Source organism: Aethalodelphis obliquidens, unplaced genomic scaffold (genome assembly GCF_003676395.1).
Source record: "Aethalodelphis obliquidens isolate GAN/ISIS:26980383/991018 unplaced genomic scaffold, ASM367639v1 scaffold10, whole genome shotgun sequence".
In the NCBI taxonomy this organism is placed as follows: Eukaryota; Metazoa; Chordata; class Mammalia; order Artiodactyla; family Delphinidae; genus Aethalodelphis; species Aethalodelphis obliquidens.
Window position 1 is genome coordinate 10,520,607 of NW_020837954.1, and position 22,866 is coordinate 10,543,472.

The window sequence follows — 22,866 nt, forward strand, 5'->3', positions numbered from 1 at the left end:
CAGATGAACCGGTTTGCAGGGCAGAAGTTAAGACACAGATGTAGAGAACAAATGTATGGACACCAAGGGGGGGAAACCGCGGTGGGGTGGGGATGGTGGTGTGCTGAATTGGGAGACTGGGATTGACATGTGTACACTGATGTGTATAAAATTGATGACTAATAAGAACCTGCAGTATAAAAAACCAAACAAACAAACAAAAACAACCAACAAATACTAAACTTTCTTTAGGTTATTTGTATGGAAATACGTTAATATAAATGTTTCAGACATTACATGAAATTTCTAAAAAATATATATATATATATTTATAGCTATTTTTTGACACCCTGACATCCTTAAAATCAAAGTTCCTTTTAAAGATGAAATTAAGTCAACAGTAAAGCACTATTGGAGGCACTAAAAATATATATCAAGCTTAATAGTCTCTGCCTTCAAAGAATTTATAGGTACATGAGGGGCAGGCAGGGTAAGCAGCAAAGAAATAAATCTACTGGGGTGGCCCGGGTTGAGCCACCCACAGAGTTCTAGGAAGCAGAAGGGAACTTCACGGAGAAGGCAGGAGGATGGATTTTTGAGGAGAAGACAATGAGGAAGCTTGGTTTGCCCGGCAAATCCGTTTCCAGCACTTCAGGGATCTGGAGGGAAGGAAGGCTGTCAGTGGGAGATTAAATGTAGAAAGGTCAGATGGGGTCAGACGTGGAGGGTCTTAAATGGCACGCTAAATTCACAGCATATACGGTGGACAATGGGGAGAGAGCACGGTTGGGTGTGTTTTTGGTTTTGTTTTTTTAAGCATGGAGACTGCTTGATTAGCGTTGGGTTTTACACTGCTTAACACCGGCAAAGCTCATTAAAATGGATCACAAGGAGAACAAGAACCAAGGGCAGGTGATTTCTCTCTTTTTTTTTTTTGCGGTACGCGGGCCTCTCACTGTTGTGGCCTCTCCCGTTGCGGAGCACAGGCTCCGGACGCGCAGGTTCAGCGGCCATGGTTCACGGACCCAGCCGCTCCGCGGCATGTGGGATCTTCCCGGACCGGGGCACGAACCCGTGTCCCCTGCATCGGCAGGCGGACTCTCAACCACTGCGCCACCAGGGAAGCCCAGAGCAGGTGATTTCTGATTAAAGTAGGTATCTTTAAAATACTTCCCTCCTCAAGGATTTCTACTGTGAAAGAGAAACAAAATTTAGTTTTTTAAAAAAAGACAAAACTTAAGGTTCCACAGGGAGCCTAAAAAAAACCCTCAAAAAGCCAAAACAGCACAAAATAGCCAAATTTTGAGCAATAATATTGCACGTTCCTGAATGAACCTTCAATGTTTAAAACAGTTTTGTTTACCTACTCCAAACAATCAAATTAAACTGCAAAACAATATAAATAGGAAAGAAGCCATCCAAAAAAAAAAAGACTCACTGCCAACTTTGTGTGGGGTATTGAGATTTCTAAGTAATAGTCCCTCAGGTTTGACTAGACAGATAAGTAGAACTGGGAGGGGATGTGGAGGGAGGGGCACAGGCAGGATCTGTGATCTATTTGTCTGGAGAACACAGAGCAAGCTCCCCCCAAATGTTCAGACTGTTTAAAACAGTGTCTCTTTACTTCCAAGCAATGTTCAGAAAGAAGAGTATTATCCTGAATACTTCAAAACAACTTCAAGTTGCCCTAAGAGAACCAAAACTAGATGTCACTGCCACCTGGAATTGTGTTTTTCCATTTGTCTTCTTCCCACTGGCAAATAATCAAGACTACTATCATATTCTTTGAATCTCTGTATTTTGGAATTATTTTTATATGGTGATATTATTTTGGCTTCATTTTGGAAACAAAAATAAAAGTTAATATGAGATAGGTACATTTACTCCAGAACTTGAGAAACAGTGATCATTGCATCTCCTAAAGAATGAAAAATTGGTTTGACTAAAAATAGAACTACCATATGACCCAGCAATTCCACTCCTGGGTATATGTCCAAAGAAAATGAAAATACTACTTTGAAAAGATACATGAACCTCAACGTTCATAGCAGCATTCTTTACAACAGCCAATATATGGAAGCAACCCAACTGTCCATCCACAGATGAATGGATAAAGAAGATGTGGTATATATACAACGGAATACTACTCGGCCATAACAATGAACGAAATTTTGCCATTTGCAGTAACATGGATGGACTTGGAGGGCATTATGCTAAGTGAGATAAGTCAGATGGAAAAAGACAAATACCGTATGAATCACTTGTATGTGAAATCTAAAAAATACAACAAATGGACAAATATAACAAAACAAAAGCAGACTCACAGATACAGAGAACAAACTAGTGGTCACCAGCGGGGAAGCGGGCAGGGCCAAAATGGGAGTGGGGGAGAAGGAGGTACAAACTACTACACCCAAGTAGTACAAACTACTTGGGTGTAAGACAGGTTCAAGGACATATTGTACAACATGGGGAATATAACCAATATTTCGTAGTAACTGTAAATGGAAAGTAACCTTTAAAAATTGTATAAAAATAAAGGGCTTCCCTGGTGGTGCAGTGGTTGAGAGTCCGCCTGCCGATGCAGGGGACACGGGTTCGTGCCCCGGTCCGGGAAGGTCCCACATGCCGCGGAGCGGCTGGGCCCGTGAGCCATGGCCGCTGAGCCTGCACGTCCGGAGCCTGCGCTCCGCAACGGGAGAGGCCACAACAGTGAGAGGCCCGCGTACCGCAAAAAAAAAAAAGTATAAAAAATAAAAATAAAATTGGTTTGATTTAAGGAGGTATTAACATTGTACTGAACATGGAGGACACTCAGTAAGTAGGAACCAAATGAAACCAACACAAGATGCGAAAGCCTGCATTACACAGCTACAAACCCATGGGTCTGTAAGGCTGGGACTGGGCAGAGGCAGGGGGTAAAAAATATGACACTGAGTCACTACCAGCTCACCAAAAACAAGAATAGGGACTCACCTATAAATCAATATCAAAAGAAGATACAAAATTAAGGTAAGAGCCATATTGGTTTAAGATTGAAATAATCGAGGGAAACAGGGTACAAATTTCTATGTATAAAGAACCAAGCTAACTAATCTTGCCTGGCAAACAGACACATAGCTCTGAATCTGAGCCAAAGCAACGGCTCCTGGCAATCTGCCAAAGCCAAATTCCTCGGTCTGGCATCATAAAATGATTTGTCTGTCGAATTTACAATTCCAGTGTCTCTGGATTCAGCTACCCACTGGGCACCCCTGGCAGTTGCCCAGCAGAATACATCTGAACTATCATTACTGTCAGAACATGGGCATTTGACAAACATTGGAGAAAAATGACACTCATTTCTTAGAGCAATATTCGTTAACAGCTACAAAGTGCTGCTACAAAGGAATTATCAAGTCTGTAGCTATAATAATTAACGAAGAGTTAATAACCTTCTCCGAAGTGCTAACCTGCAAGCTGCTCCTTGGTGTTCAGTAGACATGGGTCAAACTGTCATTTAATTTACTGGAGGCCACAAAGGTGAGTCAAAATCAGAGGTCTTGCCAAACTGAGCAAACATGGTCCAAAGGCGAGATGCCCTCTGAACTTTATCCTCAAGTGCTAGGATGCTTCTCAGATGCGACCTGCTTATCATGGGTTAAACTCCACCCCCAGTTTTAAGCTCATCAGAGAAGTCTCCCAGACACGGTGCGTTTTCAGTGTAGAACTGTAACACGCAACTCCAAGACTGCTTGTTATTTATAAAATCTGAAAATTTTCTAGCCAGAGTTGGGAATCAGGGAAGAATTTGCAAATTTTGCTTGAGCTGAGTAAGGTCAGAAAGGGAAATAATTCATGATACCCACAAGTCGAGTGCACAGATTGGCTACTTAATTCCCACCTAAGGATGGGTGCTAATCAATTTTAAGTCAGAATTATATTTAAAAATTATAAACCACTGGCCATCTGAATTTTAACACCTATTTTCCACATAAATAATTCTGAAAACGGTGAACATATTCTAACTTCTTCAAAAAAAGAGCCAGATGGACAAATGAGATAAGCAACTGTTTTAAGATATTCCTGGTAAATTAAAGAACCATGATTGATTTTAAGAAGCTACATACATCCTAGCCCTAGTTTTCTTTAGCTTAAAGTAGTTAATAAAGTAGAGCAACTTTCCTCTTTTCCTTAAAAAAAAAAAATTCCCAAATAAGACACTGATGCAGCTGGCTTAACCTACCGACCATGTCTCCCAGTCCACCTGACTTATGAAGCAACCCCAACCAAGGTAGCCCCTTCTCTATTAAAGCACTTTGCTCAAGCCCAAGACCTACTCCAATCTCTCCTTAAGGACCTATGCAAGACCTCATTTCTCCAAATACAAAAACCACCTAATTGCTGAATGATTGAGGAATTGGACAAATGTAATTTCTGATACCTCCCTAGCTCCAAAAACCTTTATTATTAAAGTCCTAATAGTTTTGGTCACTTATTTTAGTCACTTCATGTTAAGTAAACAGAGAAATTGGACAAAGCCCAAAGAAGAGAAACAAAAACGACTAATCAGTGTAAAACTGGTCTGTTTAACCAGAAAAACAGAAAACAAAGTTGGTGACAACCAATTCACGCCACTCAACTTTCAGCTTACTTCTTTAGGTGCTTTTATCATCCCTTTCCACCTCCTTTCTCCCATCCATGTACAGATCTACCGCAGTGCAAGGCATTTAATGATTTGTGAATGAATAAATTAAATTGATACCCCCGATTTCCCGCTTCACTGCAAGCAGACAAGGTCGTGGTGGAGTGGCCAGTGGCCCAAAATTGAACAAAAGAAATTATAAAGGAAACACACATATGCACCTTCTTTTCTTTGTTCCCAAGTGTCATTCAACAAAATAGACAAAGAACACTATGAAAACTCACCCTATGAAGAAACTTGCTTCACTGTCACTGAGGCTGTATTCTGTAAATTATTTCCTTCCTCCAAGAGCTAAAATACAAAACCTTTTATTAAGAATTCTCACATCCTTATAGAAAGATGTTCCAGTGCTTCAAACTCAGTGCCTCCTCCCCCTAAAATACCTTATATTTTTTTTAATTAATTAATTTATTTTTGGCTGCGCTGGGTCTTCATTGCTGTGCGCGGGCTTTCTCTAGTTGCAGCGAGCGGGGGCTACGCTTTGTTGCGGTGCGCAGGCTTCTCATTACGGTGGCTTCTCTTGTTGCAGAGCACAGGCTCTAGAGCGCGCGGGCTTCAGTAGATGCGGCGTGTGGGCTTCAGGAGATGCGGCGCGTGGGCTTAGTTGCTACGCGGCATGTGGGATCTTCCCGAACCAGAGCTCGAACCCGTGTCGCCTGCATTGGCAGGCGGATTCTTAACCACTGCGCCACCAGGGAAGCCCTAAAATACCTTATTCACAGATAAATTTTTAAGACTTTAATTGCAGAGACACCATGCATGATGCCTAGTCCCCAAACCCCATGATCTAAGAACTGCACCTCTCATGGGCCCTGGCAACTGTATTTGTGATGTATGATTCCACATGCCCTCCCAAACCATCCCCACCCAAGGTTGACAGGTCCTCTCTCGGGGGGGGGGGGGGGGGGATGAAAACAGGGATTCTAGAATGTTAGTCAAGTCTCTGTTGAACTCAAACTGAGGCTGAGATGGCCACTGTGGGGTAGCCATCTTGAGCTGTGTGCTCAAAAGCTGGACGGAAGGTAGAGAGGGCTAGAAATAAAGAGTACAAGCAGAGAAGCAAAGATGGGGGCCATAGAGCACCAGAGAAAAGAACTAACACACCAGCTCTCCTGGACGTTAAGGACTTTCTAGTTCCTGGTTCATGGTTTCAGGCTTCTGTGAACCCCACTTGCATTTCCTGCACTTGGGTCCTGAGAGAGATCCTGATCTCTGAAATTCATTACCCCAGGTTTGTCTAAGGTAGTTCACAACCATGCTAAGCTCCATCGAGTCATGAATATTCCTGATATCACAGGAGAAGGAAGGGCCAAAACTGTTCTTGTTCTAGCAGCAAAGGAACAAAATCCACCATTTGTAACATATTTTCTGTTATCTACAACGTACTGCTGTTTCATCATTTCCCTGTACAGTTTCCAGGGGAGGACTGACCTGCTGATACAACCCCCATAACCCAATCAGCCACAGCTACTCCAGTTGGGGATCCTAACAACCAAGCTGGTTAACAAATGCTTTTCCTGCAAGTAACAGTAGGAAAACATTAGCACAGCATTCCACTCTCTTCTTCAAATGTACTTAACTGACCCACTTCAATGTTTGGGTTTTGTCTTTTTTCTTTTTTAAGCTTGAGGATAATCAAGTGTGCGCTAGAGGATCCTACAGTTCAAAAGTGCACGTGAATGTAAGCTCTAGGGGGCAGGGCCGATGCCTGTCCACCTTCGTATCCCCACCCCTGCACGGTACCCCATGCTGAGTGAACATTTGCGGAGGGAAGGAAAGGAGGGTAAGTAGGAGCCTAAGAGTCAACAACACAAACTCTGGGCTCAGACAGACCGGGGTTAGACTCCCAAATCTCCCCTTAGAACATTTATGAAGGCTCAGAATTCTGCTAAGAATTTTATGTACACTGTCTTATTTCATGCTCCTTCCCCCGCCAAAGCTTTAAGGTATTCTCTCTCATTTCACCTTTGGTGAAAACTGTGCAACTTACCTGTGGCCACAAGGTTAGTCACCCCAAGTCCAAGACCCTAACCCCTATGACAAACTGCATTTACTGCTGACTTCGTGTCCTTGGACAAATGATTTCATTACTCAATTTGCCGAAGATTATGGTTCTGAAGACTGTCAGACAGTGTCTGAAAAGTGCTTAGCACAGTACCAGGCGGAGCCAATGGCTCATTAAAAGGTAGTTATTATTATTAGAGTTAGTAACTTCTGCTGCAAGCAGAGGCACTCTGGGTCCTATAAATTACACATTCTCTGGAAAACAGCCATGTCCAAGATCTAGGCAGCCAAAGCAAAAGGAGCAAATTAGGACCAATATTTATCTTGGATATGATCTAAGTTCTCCAATAGGGAGTAACAGATAAGAAATCTTTTCATAGCCTGAAAGCAATGATTGTGCTTGAAGTTAGGGGGCACCATACTGCTGTATATCATAGAAACATCTGCCCCAGAGTCCTCAACACCCTTGGATTTTTCTCCAACAAAGCGGAGGTAGATAAATTCTGATCAGTTAACACCTTTTGTGGCAGGGAGGGGAACACTTTAATATTTCTTTCCATACCCTTCCACAATTTCAATTTTAGGTCCACTATATTCCTATTCTATTTCCAATGCCTCTGCGATTGTTTCATTGAGATAAAGAGCATTATTACCTGCTTCAATGACCTTTAAAAGTTCAGGGAAAAAAAGTATTTCATTAGGATTAACAAGCATAACACCAAGAAATGTAAAGTACCTAAAAAAAAACTGGTCGAAAATATGTAAATGTATATATTGGCAATTGTTGAAAATGGGTGATAAGGAGCTCATTATACTAGCCTCTCTACATTTATATATGTTTGAAAATTTCCATAATAAAAAGTTACAAATAAATGTTTAAAATAAATGTACAAATTCTACCTTTTAATAATTTAGTTTTTACTGAATACCTGCTTCGAGAATGGAGCAGGAAACTGGGTCCGTATCACTACTCTGGGAAACAGCACAGAGTAAGGCACTCAGTTGAGGGAAGAGAAGTAAATAAGGTTAAATTAAGGTGGAACTAATATAAATCATATAGAAATGGAATATGTTTCTACAATGCTTTAATAATGAACTTCAAGTAAGAGACCCAGGGCTACAAGACATTCCTAAGGAGACTTCTTTATACAAACAAACCAAACTTTTTTTTTTTGAGTACATATAATAATTGTTTGCTCAAGCCTGGTTTACATTTGGTTTTAGCTGGCCAAGGAATATCCCAATTTAGAGGTGATTTTTCTAAAGGGCAGAAATAAAGAACTTTGTGCCAAACCACTAAAAGAAAGCTGGAAACCAAGGTACAGGCAGATGTCTCTTCAGTGGAAAAAGATGAATTTTCTCTTTTCAATTCACAGTCACCTTCTGAAAGGGTTAACTGAAAAGTTATTTGTTCTACCCAGATGATAACCCATAATTGAAAAATCATCTCTAGAGATCTTTTAGTTTTCCTTACCCAGACGTACACAGTGTTTTTCATTCAATTTGTGGAGTTAAATTCTAGCTTAAAACCCTATCATTGTCCATTAAGTCAAAGCTAAAATAAGAACAAAACCCAAAAAAACTTAACTTTCAAATATGTTAGTGACCTCTATCAACGAATTCTGATCTCCCTCCCTCAGAGCAAATTCTGTTCCTAGAATGCTAGGGGTGAATTTCCTAACACCAAAATTTAAAAGAAACTCTAAAAAACTGATAAGAAGCCACCTGCTGTTCTAGGTTGAAGCTATGTACACCTCTTCAACACTGAGGATAGCTGGTCCCCTCCTGACCCCATCCCAAAGGCACGGTCATTTACAAAACAAGTGCAAAAACAAAACTAATCAAGACAAATGGCTTTCTACTCCATCACCAAAACGATGCCACAAGAGTAAAGAAACACTTTACCATCAATCTTCTACAGAGTCCGGCTAACTGAATTTTCCCCTAATCACGGTAAAATTTAAGAAGCAGCATCTTCTTCTAAGATTTACTTTATTTGCACTCTATTAAAAACAGTGCTTTCAGATATTCTAACCATGTCCTCCTGGCTTGAAAGGTATACAGCAATCTCTTCTCTATTCCACTCGCCCAATCCAACCCCTTCATTTCTATACACTTCCAGTCTTTACCACTTGCCCTTTATTAAAAGTATTCCTCTTAGTTTACGGGACAAATGAGACAACGATGGTATGTTTTATCACAAATTGAGGAATACTACATACAGTGTGACAGAGTAGTACATAGGTGAATGTTCACCTTCCTTCTCACGCTAGTATGTTTTGCCTCACTGTGTTAAAGTAAAACTTGTCTACAGTTCTGAGTGCCCCTTGACCAGTCCACAAAAAGAGGTACGAAATCACTCTCAGAACTGCCCTGAAAAACGTGCTGGATTATCATTTGTAGAAAATACTGAGTAGCTCGACTATCCCAACGTAACGTACACGCACAAATATCATGGTACTCCGCGTTCCCATATTTCTGCCAATCTACCTGTAAATGTTTCCAAGAAAAATTACCACCCAGGGAGTGACTGCTGGCCATCTGAACAAAAACATGGTTTCTTTCCAGAGGTACTTGACTACCCTCTTCTGATCACTTAACTGGTTGTTCTCAGTGGATCTCCCCAGCAATTGATAGTTAGGAAAGGGGGCTGGGGCTCAGCACCAGGAGAGAATTTTCAACTCAAGTGGATGATCAAATAATGTCCTGGGCGCAGAAAGCCAAGGGCAGCACTAGAAAGTGATGGTGATGAGCCTTACTCCTTCACAGGTCAAACTCTTCCCACACCTGCCAAACTCCACAAGCCAAATGCCACACTGTGAAATGACACTGTCTCTAGAATTCTCTAAAAGTGCTTTCGCTGGAATCCCCTCTGAACACAATGAAGGGCTGACGGGCAATATTAGGTGACTTGAAAGTAGACATTTAAGATCATGAGTTCTCATGTCTCACACCATACATAATGTCTCTAATAACCTGTCCCAACATGGGGCGGGGGAGTGGGAGGTGTAGGGGGAACCAGGCGGACTTCTTGCTTCTTGGTTAAAAACTAAAGTTGGCTTGCAGCCCTGCCAAGGCGACAGACCACGGACTCCAAACGTCCCCAGTCCCCGCGGGCTGCAGCAGCGGCCGGGCACCCGCGCGCGTCCTACCTTGGACCTTTCCTTGACGTAGTATTTGCCCAGCCGGCTCCCGCAATACAGGACCAGCCTGTCGATGAGGGACAAGAGGAAGCTGATGGCCTCGCAGCCTTCCTCGTTGCCCCCGATCCACGTGATCTGGTCGCCCCGCAGGTGCCGCTTGGAGACGCCGGCGCGGGGCCCGGCCAGCTGGCCGTCCCGCAGGGCCCCGTTGCAGTGCAGCTGCTTGACTCGCTCCAGGACACAGTCACCCACCACCTCGCCCAGGAAGTTGTCCAGGTAGCAGAAGCCGACCTCGTGCAGACAGGGCACGATGTACTCCAGGGCGATCTTCTCCAGATCCAGCCTCATGATATGTCCTAGGGGCATCTCGCCCGCAGAGCCGAGCTCGGGGACCCCCAGCGTGCACCCGGAGAGAGAGCGACCCGCGAGCGCGCTCAGCCGAGGCGCAGGGAGAGTGGCCCGGAGTTCAGCTACCTGCGGCGGCCACGGTCCCCGAGCCACCGCGGCACCAGGGAGAGGGGAAAGTTGCTCGCAACCTCTGGGGAGCAGGGATCCTGTTCAGGGACCAGCGGTAGCTGTGCGGGGCTCCACGACTCAGCGCCGGACTGGCCCAGCGAGGAGTCGGAGGGCCCCTTTTGGAAACGCGGAGCCACCACTGGCGCGGCGGCGGCCCCAGGCGGGGAGAGGCTGAGGTCCAGCCCCTGAGCAGGCCGACTCCGCGCGTCACGGGCCCCGCCCAGGCTCCGCCCCAGGACCGCCTCCGGGACAGCCCTTCCCCCCCGGCCCGTCACCCAGCAGGGTTTACCCCTTGCCCAAGGAGCCCGGCGAGCCCGGCGCCAGCCTCCCTTGTTTGTGACCAGGAGAGGGGCTGGAGAACAGACGGCATTTTTAGAATGCCATCGATTTGCATATTGTTTTGCATAAAATCCCATAACAAACTTGAAAACCTGTATCCCAACTCCGAAAATGCAAATGGATTAACAGCACAGTTTACTGCCACATTCTAGGCTGGTCACCTCCCAGGCTTTTGAATAAAATAATAAACCCAGGAACAAACAAATATTTTAGCAATGATCTCGTTTTAGCTTTACCTGGTACCTTATTCCCCTTTCCTCTGCTGTTTGACCCAGGTCGGGAGGTGCAAAGACACTGAGAGACTGGGAGGAATCCAATTTTAAATAAAATTAACAAGCATCTCCCTGACCCCTACTATCTTCAAGGCCCCATGAGCTCAATGAAGGGGGGTGCGTACAATGAAGAAATACTGGGTCATATCTCACTGAATCCTAAAAATACTGTATTTTTCTTTCCTGAATGTTTTCATCCACTTATCTTTCAAGTTTCCTACTAAAATATGATGTTCTGAAGGTCTGCCTTCAAAATTCACCACATTCTCATGTAACAGCTAACACAGGTATGTCCCACAAGACTTTTTACTTATCCAAAGGTAAGCTGATTGCTTAATGAATTTTTTTTAAATTCCCTTTCCTACCGAACACCAGAGAACAGACTCCAGAGAAAGATTCATAAATTGCGTGCAAAGCCATTTTAAATTTTACATCAGTTTGCACTTGGGCTCTTCATGTAGGTTGAACAAAAGAATGTACAGTTCTCACATTAAGTTGTAAGTTACAATGCATTAGGGCTTATATAAAGTTGAACAACAAAAAAATGGGTGAGCTGTCTCTGTGTTTTAGTTTAAATAAACTGAGTAAAAGATAAAAGTACAATTAACATTTGTGAAGAAGAAGAAGGAGAATGTACAGGTTTTTCAGGTATCATTTTGTACACAATCCCCTACAGCGTTTACACGTTTATTCTCCTGCCCATAGCCCTCTCTTTTCTTCATCTGAGAGGAGAAATATGAAAGGAGAAATGGAGTGAAGTCTGGGTCAAGAACAAAGAGCAGAACAGGAAAGGCACGCTGCTGCTACTGATGGAAAGAAGCAGACAGAGGCGCATGGTCACCAAGTAAGAACCTGAAGAAGTGGTCCATGGGAAACTTGGTGAAACTCCTAGTTATACAGGGAAGAGGACCTCTGCCAAGATGGTGATAGTGGGCACCCTTGGTATGACCTTTCGGCAGGAGGTGCACCAACTGGGGTAACGGCTTGATTGGTCAGCATCGAGGAGCTGCCATCTAAATTCCCACAGCAGCTCCTGGATGACAGAAGCCCGTCATCCTTGGACCCCCAGCACGTAGCACATAGTAAGTGCCTAATAAATAGGTACCAGGAACCTGGTGTCTGACCCTGAGCCATGGCAACCTCCACGTGGGATTGGGGCATGTCTGGGCTTGTACGAAGCCTGCCCAAGGGTCTATTTGCATGAAAGGAGGTGGGGGGAGCCTCCCCAGAGAGAAGTCACTGGGAGAGTGTCAGGCAGAGCATCCTGGCTCACTGGCTCAGAGCAAAACCTCAGGGGCCAGTGAAGGGGGCAGTCAGGCATTCTGTAGGATACTTGTTTCCTGGCTTTGCCTCCCTATCCAGCCATGGTGGATGTTCAGGGACCGGGGACTGGGTTCGAAACCTGGGGACTGTTCGTTTGCTGCAAGGAGTAAAATGGAGCTGCAATACCAAAAGAGAGGAAGGCCCTTCCCCGACTTGTGCCGGAACCGTGCATAGCCACAATACCTTGCCCCATCCAGTGATCTCCTTCAGGGGCAGGAGAAGAGCCGTCCGAGGCCGCCTGAATGTGGGCCCTGGTAGGCAGTGGCTTGTGTTTTTTGCAGCTTCGGGGTTTGTTGTAGACCTCAGAAGTAGATATCCTTGAATTTAAAAGGGGGGAAATGACAGACTTGATAGCTGGCTGAAAATTTTCTGAAGGTTCTGACACTCCTAGGAATAATAAGGGGATTTACAGAGGACCAGAAATCCGCAGTAGAAGGTGGAGGAGGTAGTGGTCAATAAAATACACAAAATTACATCCCCACCTCCCAGAATGAACATGTGGACCCAGGACTTTAAATCCCAGGACTGGTAAATTTGGCTCGCTATTCAAATAATATTGCCATAATTTTAGAATAAAGTTACAATTAGTTCAGGTGTCACCAGAGCCATAGTCTGTGAGCAAGTTTTAGTGACTGCAATCTTTCAATTGTTCTAGATTACTCTGGTTGCAAAGCCTGGGCAGCTTAGAAAGGTATTCTAAGTAAGAACCATCCCTTAGAAGAACCAGGGACTGGTTCTTGCCTACTTGGCAAGGACACCCTTTAATCAATCAAGGGCCTCCTAATCAACCCGGGGCTGCCAGCACTGCATCTGGCAGAGCAGCCTTAGATCCAGTGACTGGCAAAAAGCACAGTGTGTGATTACACCGAGGGGTGCAGACAGGCTGGAGCCATGCACGGGCTCAGAGGCGTCTGAACATCAGAGTGGCAAACACCAAGCTAATGGTTCAAGTGCATTTGTTCTAGTTATTTGCCCGTTCATTTGCATCATTATCACAATAAATATTAAAATACTTTTCCTGTTAATAACTAAAATTAATTTCCCTGTAATTTAATTTCAATAAATTGTCTTCCAATGTATATCTGCAGTACAGACGCAGTCATTTTTATTTTTCAAGCATGTGGATGAGAGAGGGTAAAAGAAGGAAGCTGAATTTCTTTGCCTTGGAATTTGAATCGGAAGGGATCCTGGTGGTCCAACTTCATTTTCCTACTGATGAGGAAACCAGGGCCCAGAGGGGCTGGACATTAGGTAACTTCCCCAAGAAAGGAATCTCTGGTCAGTGGAAGGGGAAGCCTGGAATGCTTTTGTATTCTCAACCACAACAAGAGAGCATTCAACTCTTGTCCTGTTTATGTATGTATGGGGGTTTTTGTGTTTTTGTTTTGGATGAGGTAAAAGTCACCAAAAGTAGTGTGCAATTCAGTGGCATTTAGTACATTCACAATATTGTGCAACCACCACCTCTCTCCAGTTCCGAAACATTTTCACCATTCCCAAAGAAAACCCTGTATCCAGTAAGCAGTTACTCCGCACTTCCCCAGCCCCTGGCAACCACCAATCTGCTTTTAGTATCAGTGGATTCACCTTTTCTGGATATTCCCTATAAGTGGAGTCATAGGATATGTAACCTTGTATGTCTGGCTTATTTCACTTAGTATAATGTTTTCCAGGTCCATTCATGTTGTAGCATGTATCATTCCTTTTTATGGCTAATATTCCATTGCATGGATATATGACATTTATCTATCCATCATAAGCCGATGGACATTTGGGTTGTTTCCACCTTTTGGTTATTGTGAGTAATGCTGTTAAGAGCATGTATGTGTAAGTACCTGAGTGCCTGCTTTCAATTCTCTTGGGTATATACCTAGGAGTGGGTCATATAGTAATTTTACATTTAATTTTTTGAGGAACTGCCACACTGTTTTACACAGCAGCTGCACCATTTTACATTTTTACTGGTAATTTGGGAGAGTTCCATCACATCACATCCTTTTTTATTTCCGATGAAAACCACCTACATTTCTTTCACCCCTTCAACATCTTTCTGTGCCAGAGTTTCCCTCCCTCCAAGCTGGCATCTGAGTATCCTTTTCTGTTTTTTGCCATGCCATATTATCAAGAGGTTTATCATTACATTGAGTGGCTTTAGTGTGGGCAAGGATGATCTTATTTTTTGATTTATCAAACACTTTTTTAAACACCATATATTCCAGGCACTGTGCTAAAAGTATTACAAACACTATTTCTATGAATTCTTCTAACACTACCAAGGAATTATTATTTTCACTATTGTGAAGATGACAAAAATGAGGAGTAGAGAGGCTAAGGAACTTGTCCAAGTTCACACAGTGAGAGAGTAGGACAATGCTGGACAAAATCTAAGAGATTCCAAATGAGATAAGATTGGGGGTGGGGTGGGGATCATTTTGAGCCACTTGCTTGACATAGCAATGTTTTTGCCCTTAAGTACTCTTTTTTATTATAACCCTTAATTATAGCACGTTCACCTGCAATGACAATTTTAACTCTTGGTTTCCTTACTGATACTTAGTGTAGAAGGACAATAAGCAAAATTTACCACGAACTATTTAGTTGACTACATTGGTAGGAACCTTCCAAGCTACAAATTAGGATTTGCTCCTTGCTCCGTTCCAATTATGGCGCAGTGTTTCCAGGAATCCCACATAAATTCAGTGATGTACAGTCTGTTGAGAGTAGTAGTCAGTAATGAGCCACACCTCAATCCACCGGATTCAATTGCAAGACTCACCCCTCAGGACACAAGATGTCCATTTCATTTAAATGGAGCTGGTGAAACAAGAGGAGAGTGCCTGAGGGAACTTATGCTTGCGCTCACTGCTATGAATTGGGTTGAGAGAGAGAGGCATGGGATTATGTCCCATTCCCTGTGGAGTCCAGCCATCCTACTCCTTTCCAAGTCTAAGGGGATGGCAAAGAATGGGACTTGATTGGTTCTTAATTATTTCTAAGCATATGAACAAGTTTAAGCCTCTCTCAATTGCTCTTTGATAATTCCGCTGTGTGCAGGTCCTAGGAAGTATGACATATCAGGAATATTCATTAGTATTTTCCAATTCAACTTTTGTTTAAGCTGAAAACGTCTAAAAAGCATTCTCTCCCGCTAAAAACATGGTACCGATCATAAAAATACAACAGTGTCAAATTTAGATTAATATGGAATATTTTAAAGAACTCTTTTTGCTTAATTTTATAAAGCTTTTTCCAAAGGTGTTTTCATTCATTAGAATTTCACATCTTAATATGCTGTATTTAAAATAACCTTATTTTAGAATAGTTTTAGATTTACAGGAAAGTTGTGAAGATTTATACATAGTCCCCATGTGCCGCATACCCAGTTTCCCCTATTGACATCAGATATTAATATGGTTACACTCGTCACAATTTATGAACCAATATTGTGACATTATTGTTAACTAAAGTCCTTATCGTGTTCAGATTGCTTTTGTTTTTACTGAATGGCCTTTTTTTCCCCCCCAGGATCCTGTTGAAATTGTACAGTAGTTGAAATTAGTTCAAAGGGTTTTCAGGAGAGTATATACCAGGCCTGTCTTTTCAGCCCTTTAGCACCTACAGAAACTTCCAGGTTCCCCAGGGTAGGAAGGAATGGATACCTACAGCACGTGCTTTCTTCCCATCTTAGCTTGGCCCACTGCGAAGCCTGTTGCTGTGGCTAAGGCTTGGTGGCACAGGTGGGAGGCCTCTCTGTACAGCTAGGCGTCTGGGGGTTCAGGTGGCGGATCCCCCGCCCTGTTCTGGTCTGTCGGCGGGAGGAGGGAATGTTAAAAGGCTCGGGGTCCTGGGGTTCACCGTTCTAACAGACCTCGATTTTGTTCTCCTATTTATCTCCTCCCAAGCTCCAGAGAAGAGCCTGACTGATCTCAGGCCGTGGGTCTCAAACATTAGTATCCATCAGAATCACATGGCAAGCTTGTTAAAACACAAACTTCTGGGTCCCACCCCTGGAGTTTCTGAGTCCATAGTCCTGGGTGAGGCCCGAGAATCTACATCTCTGACGGGGTCCTGGGAGCTGTTTCTGCTGGTCGAGACTGGGGCCAGGGGTGGTGGGGGGGTGTCACACTTGGAGGTCCACTTTTCTAAGCCAATCAGTTCATGGCATTACCCTCCCTGGTGACTGTTAGTCTAGGGGTGGGCAGGTGACCTAAACCATCCTAAACCAGTGGTTCTCTGCCCTGGCTGTACATGAAAATCAGCTGGGAGCTTCTAAAAATGACCTCCAGCTGGGCCCTACCCCAGACTAATATTTCTAGAGAAAAGGCCTAGGTATTGCAGTTAAAAAAATAAAATAGCAAATAAATAATATATCATCATCATCAATTAATAAATAATAAAGTACAAATGAAATAATAAAGTACAAATGAAATAATCACAATAAATAAATAAATGATACAGCACTCCTGGTGACTTTAATGTGCAGCAGTACTGGGAACCACTGGTCTGCTTGAAAAGAATTTGTATTGAAGGGAAGGGTCTAATTTTCTTGCTGAACATGGAGAAGGGCAGGCAGCTCTGTGGCCTCTGGCAGCCATCTAGTCACCCTGAAGGGAGCCAGTCTCAGGAGGAAGGCAGAACAGAGTGTGGCAAGAACTTGGGACCTTGGTGACATCACTGAGCGGCTCATCTTACTATTCCGGTAGCCTGTCCTACCTCTGGACTTCCAGTTATGTGAGATAATGCATTTCCTCATTTTTAAAGCCAATTTAAGTCACGGTTTTCTGCTACCAGTTGTCAAAAGGATTCTAACAGATAACACCAGAGACATGGTCACCCTGTAGCCATAATAATTAGCACCCACTCTTTTTTTTTTTTTTTTTTGGTACGCGGGCCTCTCACTGCTGTGGCCTCTCCCGTTGCGGAGCACAGGCTCCGGACGCGCAGGCTCAGCGGCCATGGCCCACGGGCCCAGCCGCTCCGCGGCACGTGGGATCCTCCCGGACCGGGGCACGAACCCACATCCCCCGCATCGGCAAGCGGACTCCCAACCAGTGCGCCACCAGGGAAGCCCTACCACCCACTCTTAAAGCCACCTTGTCTCCGTGTCACCCCTTCTGCACACTTCAGAGGACCAGCTTCCTCAAGAAGTCTGACTCTATGGAGACCAGGCAGATGCGCAGCAGGAGAGTTCTAGTGTATTCTGTAGCTAAAGCTCGTCTCCATTTCCAGCTCTGAAATTCTACTGTTTTCTTCTTCCCAAAAAAAGGAAATGAACAGTCTAAAGAAAGACCTGACATTCTACCTTATATTTAAAAGAATTATTTTCTCTTTCTACCTAAGCAAATAATCTCCTAATATTCAAATTAGAGTTTACGACTGTATTCTTCATGAACTGTTTTCTTAAACTGCAAATTTGTCTTCAGGCAATAATTCCTTTTTTACATTTATAATCCGAAAATGTTTATAGAACATAAATATTCAACCCTGGGAGCTAGTTGTAACGAAGTAAACGTCCAGCAAATGTTTGATTGCAAACATTTAGTGCAGTGGGTTACAAAACTGAATGTAGAGTTAGAGTCCCTTTTTGAGAGAGATTGAGATCAAGATGTTATTAATGATTGTTTTTGGGTAGGTGGGAATATGGAAGTTTTTACGTTGTATTGTTTTCCTTATTTATTTATTTATTTATTTATTTATTTAATGGCTGCACTGGGTCTCCGTTGCTGTGTGCGGTCTTTAGTTGCGGAGAGCGGGGGTTACTCTTCATTGCGGTGTGTGGGCTTCTCATTGCAGTGGCTTCTCTTGTTGCGGAGCACGGGTTCTAGGCATGCGGGCTTCAGTAGCTGTGGCACGTGGGCTCAGTAGTTGTGGCTTACGGGCTCTACAGTGCAGGCTCAGTAGTTGCGGCACACGGGCTTAGTTTCTCCGCGGCATGTGGGATCTTCCCGGACCAGGGCTCGAACCCATGTCCCCTGCAGTGGCAGGTGGATTCTTAACCACTGAGTCATCAGAGAAGTCCCTCCTGTATTTTCTAACGGGCACATATTGCTTTTGTTAAAAAAAAAAAGAAATATAATACATACTTTTTATAAAATATAGATTGTTTTTCCTACTTAAAACAAACCTTTAGTTCTTCCATGCGCTGGCCGTTGGCTTGCTCGTGCTAAGTACAGGCCCTGCCATTCTGTGTGCTGCTCTGTTGGAGGTGGCTGGGATCCTGTGAACTGCATCTCCCAGACTCCCTTGCCAGCCGGCCGAGTTAAATGCTGCCAGTACGAAGCACTGGTGGGAAACTGGATAAAATGAGGGAGGGAGAGACACCCCCCTTTAAAAGCAAGTTTCTGACAGTGGCTGTGGCAGTGGCCTTCAGCAGCTCCAGCAACAGCATCCACGGTTGGGGCAGTGGCCAGTGCCGACAGCATCTGCAGCTTCCCGCGGTGTCAGATGCCAGGTACTCCTGGGCTCTGAAAACATCAGCACTTCTCTATTTTATCTCCAGCCTTAGGAGTGGTCCAAGACTTCTTGAAGATACTTATCTCTAGGTCACTGCATCCTCTCCTTTTGGTTCCTCCAACCTATCCCACACTTTTGTAACTGATTCCTTAGGTCAAATTCCCTCCACTTGAAATACCTGGAATGATTTCTGTTCTCCCAGCTGGACACTGACTGATATGCCTACTCTCAGTTCCTACATTGGACTCACCAACAACGCCTCTCAATTCGACTGCCAAGTTGTACCTCCAACTTCTCCTCCTTCCCAGTCTCACTGCCACAACCATTCCAGACTGCCATCATCTCCCGAGTGGATTACTGCAACAGCCTTCTCTCGGGGCTCCCCACTTTTACACTTGCCCCACATCAATCTGTTCTCTACATGGAAGCCAGAGCAATCTTCCTTAGGCTTAAATAAGCTGGCATCACTCTGCTTTGTGAAACCCCTGCACTTAAAATCCAAACTCATTACTGTGGCCCAGGAAGCCCCAGCGACGAGTTCATTGTGCCTCATCTTCTTTACCCACCGTGATCCAGTCACACCCCTTTTTTTTGTTGTTCTTGAAATAAGCCAAGCTCTCTTTCCTACCTTAGTAACGCTGCATAATGTGGTATTTTCACCTTGCAATACACTTTTCCCTACCCTCCGTAAAGGCAGCTTCTCATCATTTCCTCCATGTTACTTCTTCCATAAGGCCTTTCTTATCACCCGAACAAGAGGAGGCATCGCCCATCTCAGCTCCCTGTTTATTTCCTTTTTAGTGCCTATCAAAACTTGACTTTTTTTTGGTTTGAATCTGTTTTACATCTATTCCTCCCAGGAGTCTGAAGGCAGAATGGGTTCACCACAGCAATCCTAGTGCCCAAAACAATGCCTGACACAAGTCAGATGTTCACCATACACTCAATATTTAACTGTTATATATGCACTGCATATTTAACTGTTTCTATATTCATGCACAGAACTCAAGGAAATCTGATTTTCTCAATAAAATTTTTATTGTTGGATGTTTAAATTATGTTTCCCTAGAGAATCAGCCAAAAGTTCATTAAAATCTAAGAAGTAGAAAGTAAAAAGCAAACATTTTGGAAAAACAGACCAAATGGATAAAAGATAAAGAACTGAGAAATCTTTCCATGATATAGTAGCAAAATGTTCTACCAAATCTCATTTGGTCCAAATTCTTCTGTTGACAGATTGGCTTTTGCCTAAATTGATTTAAGTCCATTAGCTAAAGCTGATTCGGTTATCCAAGCTGGGTTCCAAGTCACTTTTAAGGTTCTATGATGGACAAGCAGAGAATTTCAACTAGGATCAGACCTCATACGTAAAACGCTTTGAGCTCTTTCATTCAGTCACTGAGTCAGTCAACAAATATTTTCTTGCATGCCTTCCAGGTGCCAGACACTGTACTAGGTGCAGGATGCAGAGTAAACAAGGCAGACAGGATTCCTGGGCTTCTGAGGCCCACATGCAAAAGGGAAACAGTCAACAAGGACGCACATAAAAAAGCACAATAGGGGCTTCCCTGGTGGCACAGTGGTTGGGAATCCGCCTGCCAATGCAGGGGACATGGGTTCAAGCCCTAGTCCGGGAAGATCCCACATGCCGCGGAGCACCTAAGCCCATGTGCCACAACTACTGAGCCTGCGCTCTAGAGCCCACAAGCCACAACTACTGAACCCGTGCTCCTAGAGCCCGTGCTCCACAAGAAGAGAAGCCATCATAGTGAGAAGCCTGCGCACCGCAGCAAGGAGTAGCCCCCACTCGCCACAATCAGAGAAAAGCCCGTGCGCAGCAGCAAAGACCCAACACAGGCAAAAATAATAAATAAATAAATAAAATAAATTAATTAAAGGAAAAAAAGCACAATAATTGCAGACAGTGATTATGTGCTGTGAGAAAACACAACAGCAGAACGTAATAGGTGGTGAAGAGGCACCAGCAAGTCACTGGTTGGAGAAACCTTCCCTGAGAAGGCAACACTTGACCTGAGGCCACAGTGACCAAAAGGAGGCAGCAGGGGCACACTGAGACTTTAGAGGCTTTAAACACGACAAGATTAGGGGGGCCCCCCCCCTTCCCCGCCCCCGCCCCCCCCCCCAGGCAACTAAAAATATAAAAAGCCAATCAAGGCTTAAAGTAAGTGCAAAGAATGTCAATGAAGTTCTGCTTCCCTCACCCCTGTAAGAACTACTTGAATACTTTGGGGGAAATATCTAAAATCAAATTCATTCCAAAATATTTTCTCATTTTTAGAGCTCTTTCTTCGCTGATTTTCCAAATATACATTTAATCTGTTTACTGAGTCAGCTAGCACTTGGAGCCATCTATGCAAAAATCTGAGAAAGAGGATTCCAGGAAGAGGATGAGCAAATGCAGACTCTGACCTGAGAACCTGGTGCATGCAGCCTGGGGGCCAAATATGGTTTTCATGGAACATGGCCATGCCAGTTCTTTTTTGTTTTTGCTGTATGCGGACCTCTCACTGATGTGGCCTCTCCCGTTGCGGACACAGGCTCCGGACGCACAGGCCCAGCGGCCATGGCTCACGGGCCCAGCCGCTCCACGGCACGTGGGATCCTCCCGGACCGGGGCACGAACCCGTGTCCCCTGCATCGGCAGGTGGACCCCCAACCACTGCGCCACCAGGGGAGCCCCATGCCAGTTCTTTATGTGTTTCTGTGGCTGCTTTCACAGCCTTGAGAGTGACCATCTCCTTTAACTTTGTTTCACTGGATAACTGGCTTGCTTCACTCTAGCGCAGCCCATCTTTTGGGGGACAACAGCACAGCAGACACCATAATGGACAAAGCCTGAAATACTTACTTTGTGGTCCATTCCAGAACATCTCTGCTGATCCCTGGGCTTTGTTTATTCATTTATGTTCATAAAATGATATCAAGTGCTGTTAGAGAATTTTCAGCTGTGGAGGGAGCATGGTTTCATTTTCCTTTTCATTTGAGGATTCTGGGCTTTCACTGCTGTGGCCAGGGTTCAATCCCTGGTCGGGGAACTGAGATCCCACAAGCCTCATGGTACAGCCAAAATAAAAAGATGGCTCTGGCAGCTGTGTGGAGAATGTGATGGGAGGGTGGGCACCGGAGAGAGCAGGTAGAGGCTTTGGAGATCGTTGTGGGGAGACACTGGGGCTCGGACTTGAGAGGGAGTGGTAAGCATCACGTCTCCTGAAGGGCCAACCCTTCAGCAAATACAACGACATGAGCCTATTTTTCTCTTGAAAGAACTCTCATCCTTCAGCAGAGCGTCCACCACTTTTCAGTAAAAAAAAAAAAAGATGCCTTTTGAGACTTCCTGTCCAATCGATCGTCTTGAGAGGCCTTTGATGTACTTCTGCCCAGTTGCAGGTCTTCACAGGAACCTCTGGAACACTCGTGTACCCATTTTGTTCCCAGACATCAGGAAAGTGCCCCAGGGCCTCTGCCAGCTGTCCAGGCCATAAGGAACGCACTGTGGAGGCTGCTGTCTTTTGCCAGTTTCTCCAGGTGACAAGCTGGTGAGCTCCCTAGGAGGCTAAAGTCAGAGTTCTGGTGCCGGGTCCCCTCTGTGGTCCTCATCACAGGCCCAGAATCTTCGGGGGCTTTGCTGATACACCTTCCTGGCTTCCTTCCTCAAGAGCCTGAGGCTTTACCCAAAGCAGACCTGCGTCTCTCCCGTGTGATGCACGCAGCAGGGCCCGTCTTCTCTTCTCTAACCTGAGAGTTCTGAGTCAGCCGCAGGGATACATCTGCTTTCTTCTGGGTGTTGGCTCCTACCAGGAAGGGAAGTGGAGGGTGACGGAGGGTGGAGTTTCTGACAAAACTTCCTTGATTGATGGAGAGTGGATGGCTTCTTCCATATCTCTTTTGTTCACTCTCAATACAACTGTATTCAAGGTTCAATTCACTTTTTAAAAAAAATAAATTGCTTTCCTCAAATCATTGTAGATTTGAATTAGAATCTTCCATGTGGGGACTGCCCAGAGTGCCTTCATTTTATAAGGCTCAAGGCAAATCAGGTGAAGACAGAGGCTGAGATACACCTCATAATCATATTAATAATGAAAAAGCTTTACAGAATGTTTTTAGCTGTTTTTAGTCATTAGAAGGATGG

At 44.3% G+C, this 22,866-nt stretch overlaps 1 protein-coding gene and 1 long non-coding RNA gene across 2 annotated transcripts in view; both read right to left on the reverse strand.

The window, feature by feature from the left end:
* EGLN3 (egl-9 family hypoxia inducible factor 3) overlaps positions 1–10,479 on the reverse strand; it is a 28,407-nt gene extending 17,928 nt beyond the window's left edge. Inside the window, exon 1 of the mRNA XM_027111038.1 lies at positions 9,820–10,479. Coding sequence (XP_026966839.1) covers positions 9,820–10,176 — 357 coding nt within the window. The 5' untranslated portion in view covers positions 10,177–10,479. The remainder of the gene's footprint in view (positions 1–9,819) is intronic.
* A 9,248-nt stretch (positions 10,480–19,727) lies between these two features.
* Positions 19,728–22,482, reverse strand: LOC113622659 (uncharacterized). Its single transcript, XR_003433607.1, has 2 exons — positions 21,583–22,482; positions 19,728–20,213 (listed from the first exon to the last, which is right to left on the reverse strand). It is a non-coding gene; the product is annotated as an uncharacterized LOC113622659 (long non-coding RNA).
* Positions 22,483–22,866: the final 384 nt, after the last annotated feature.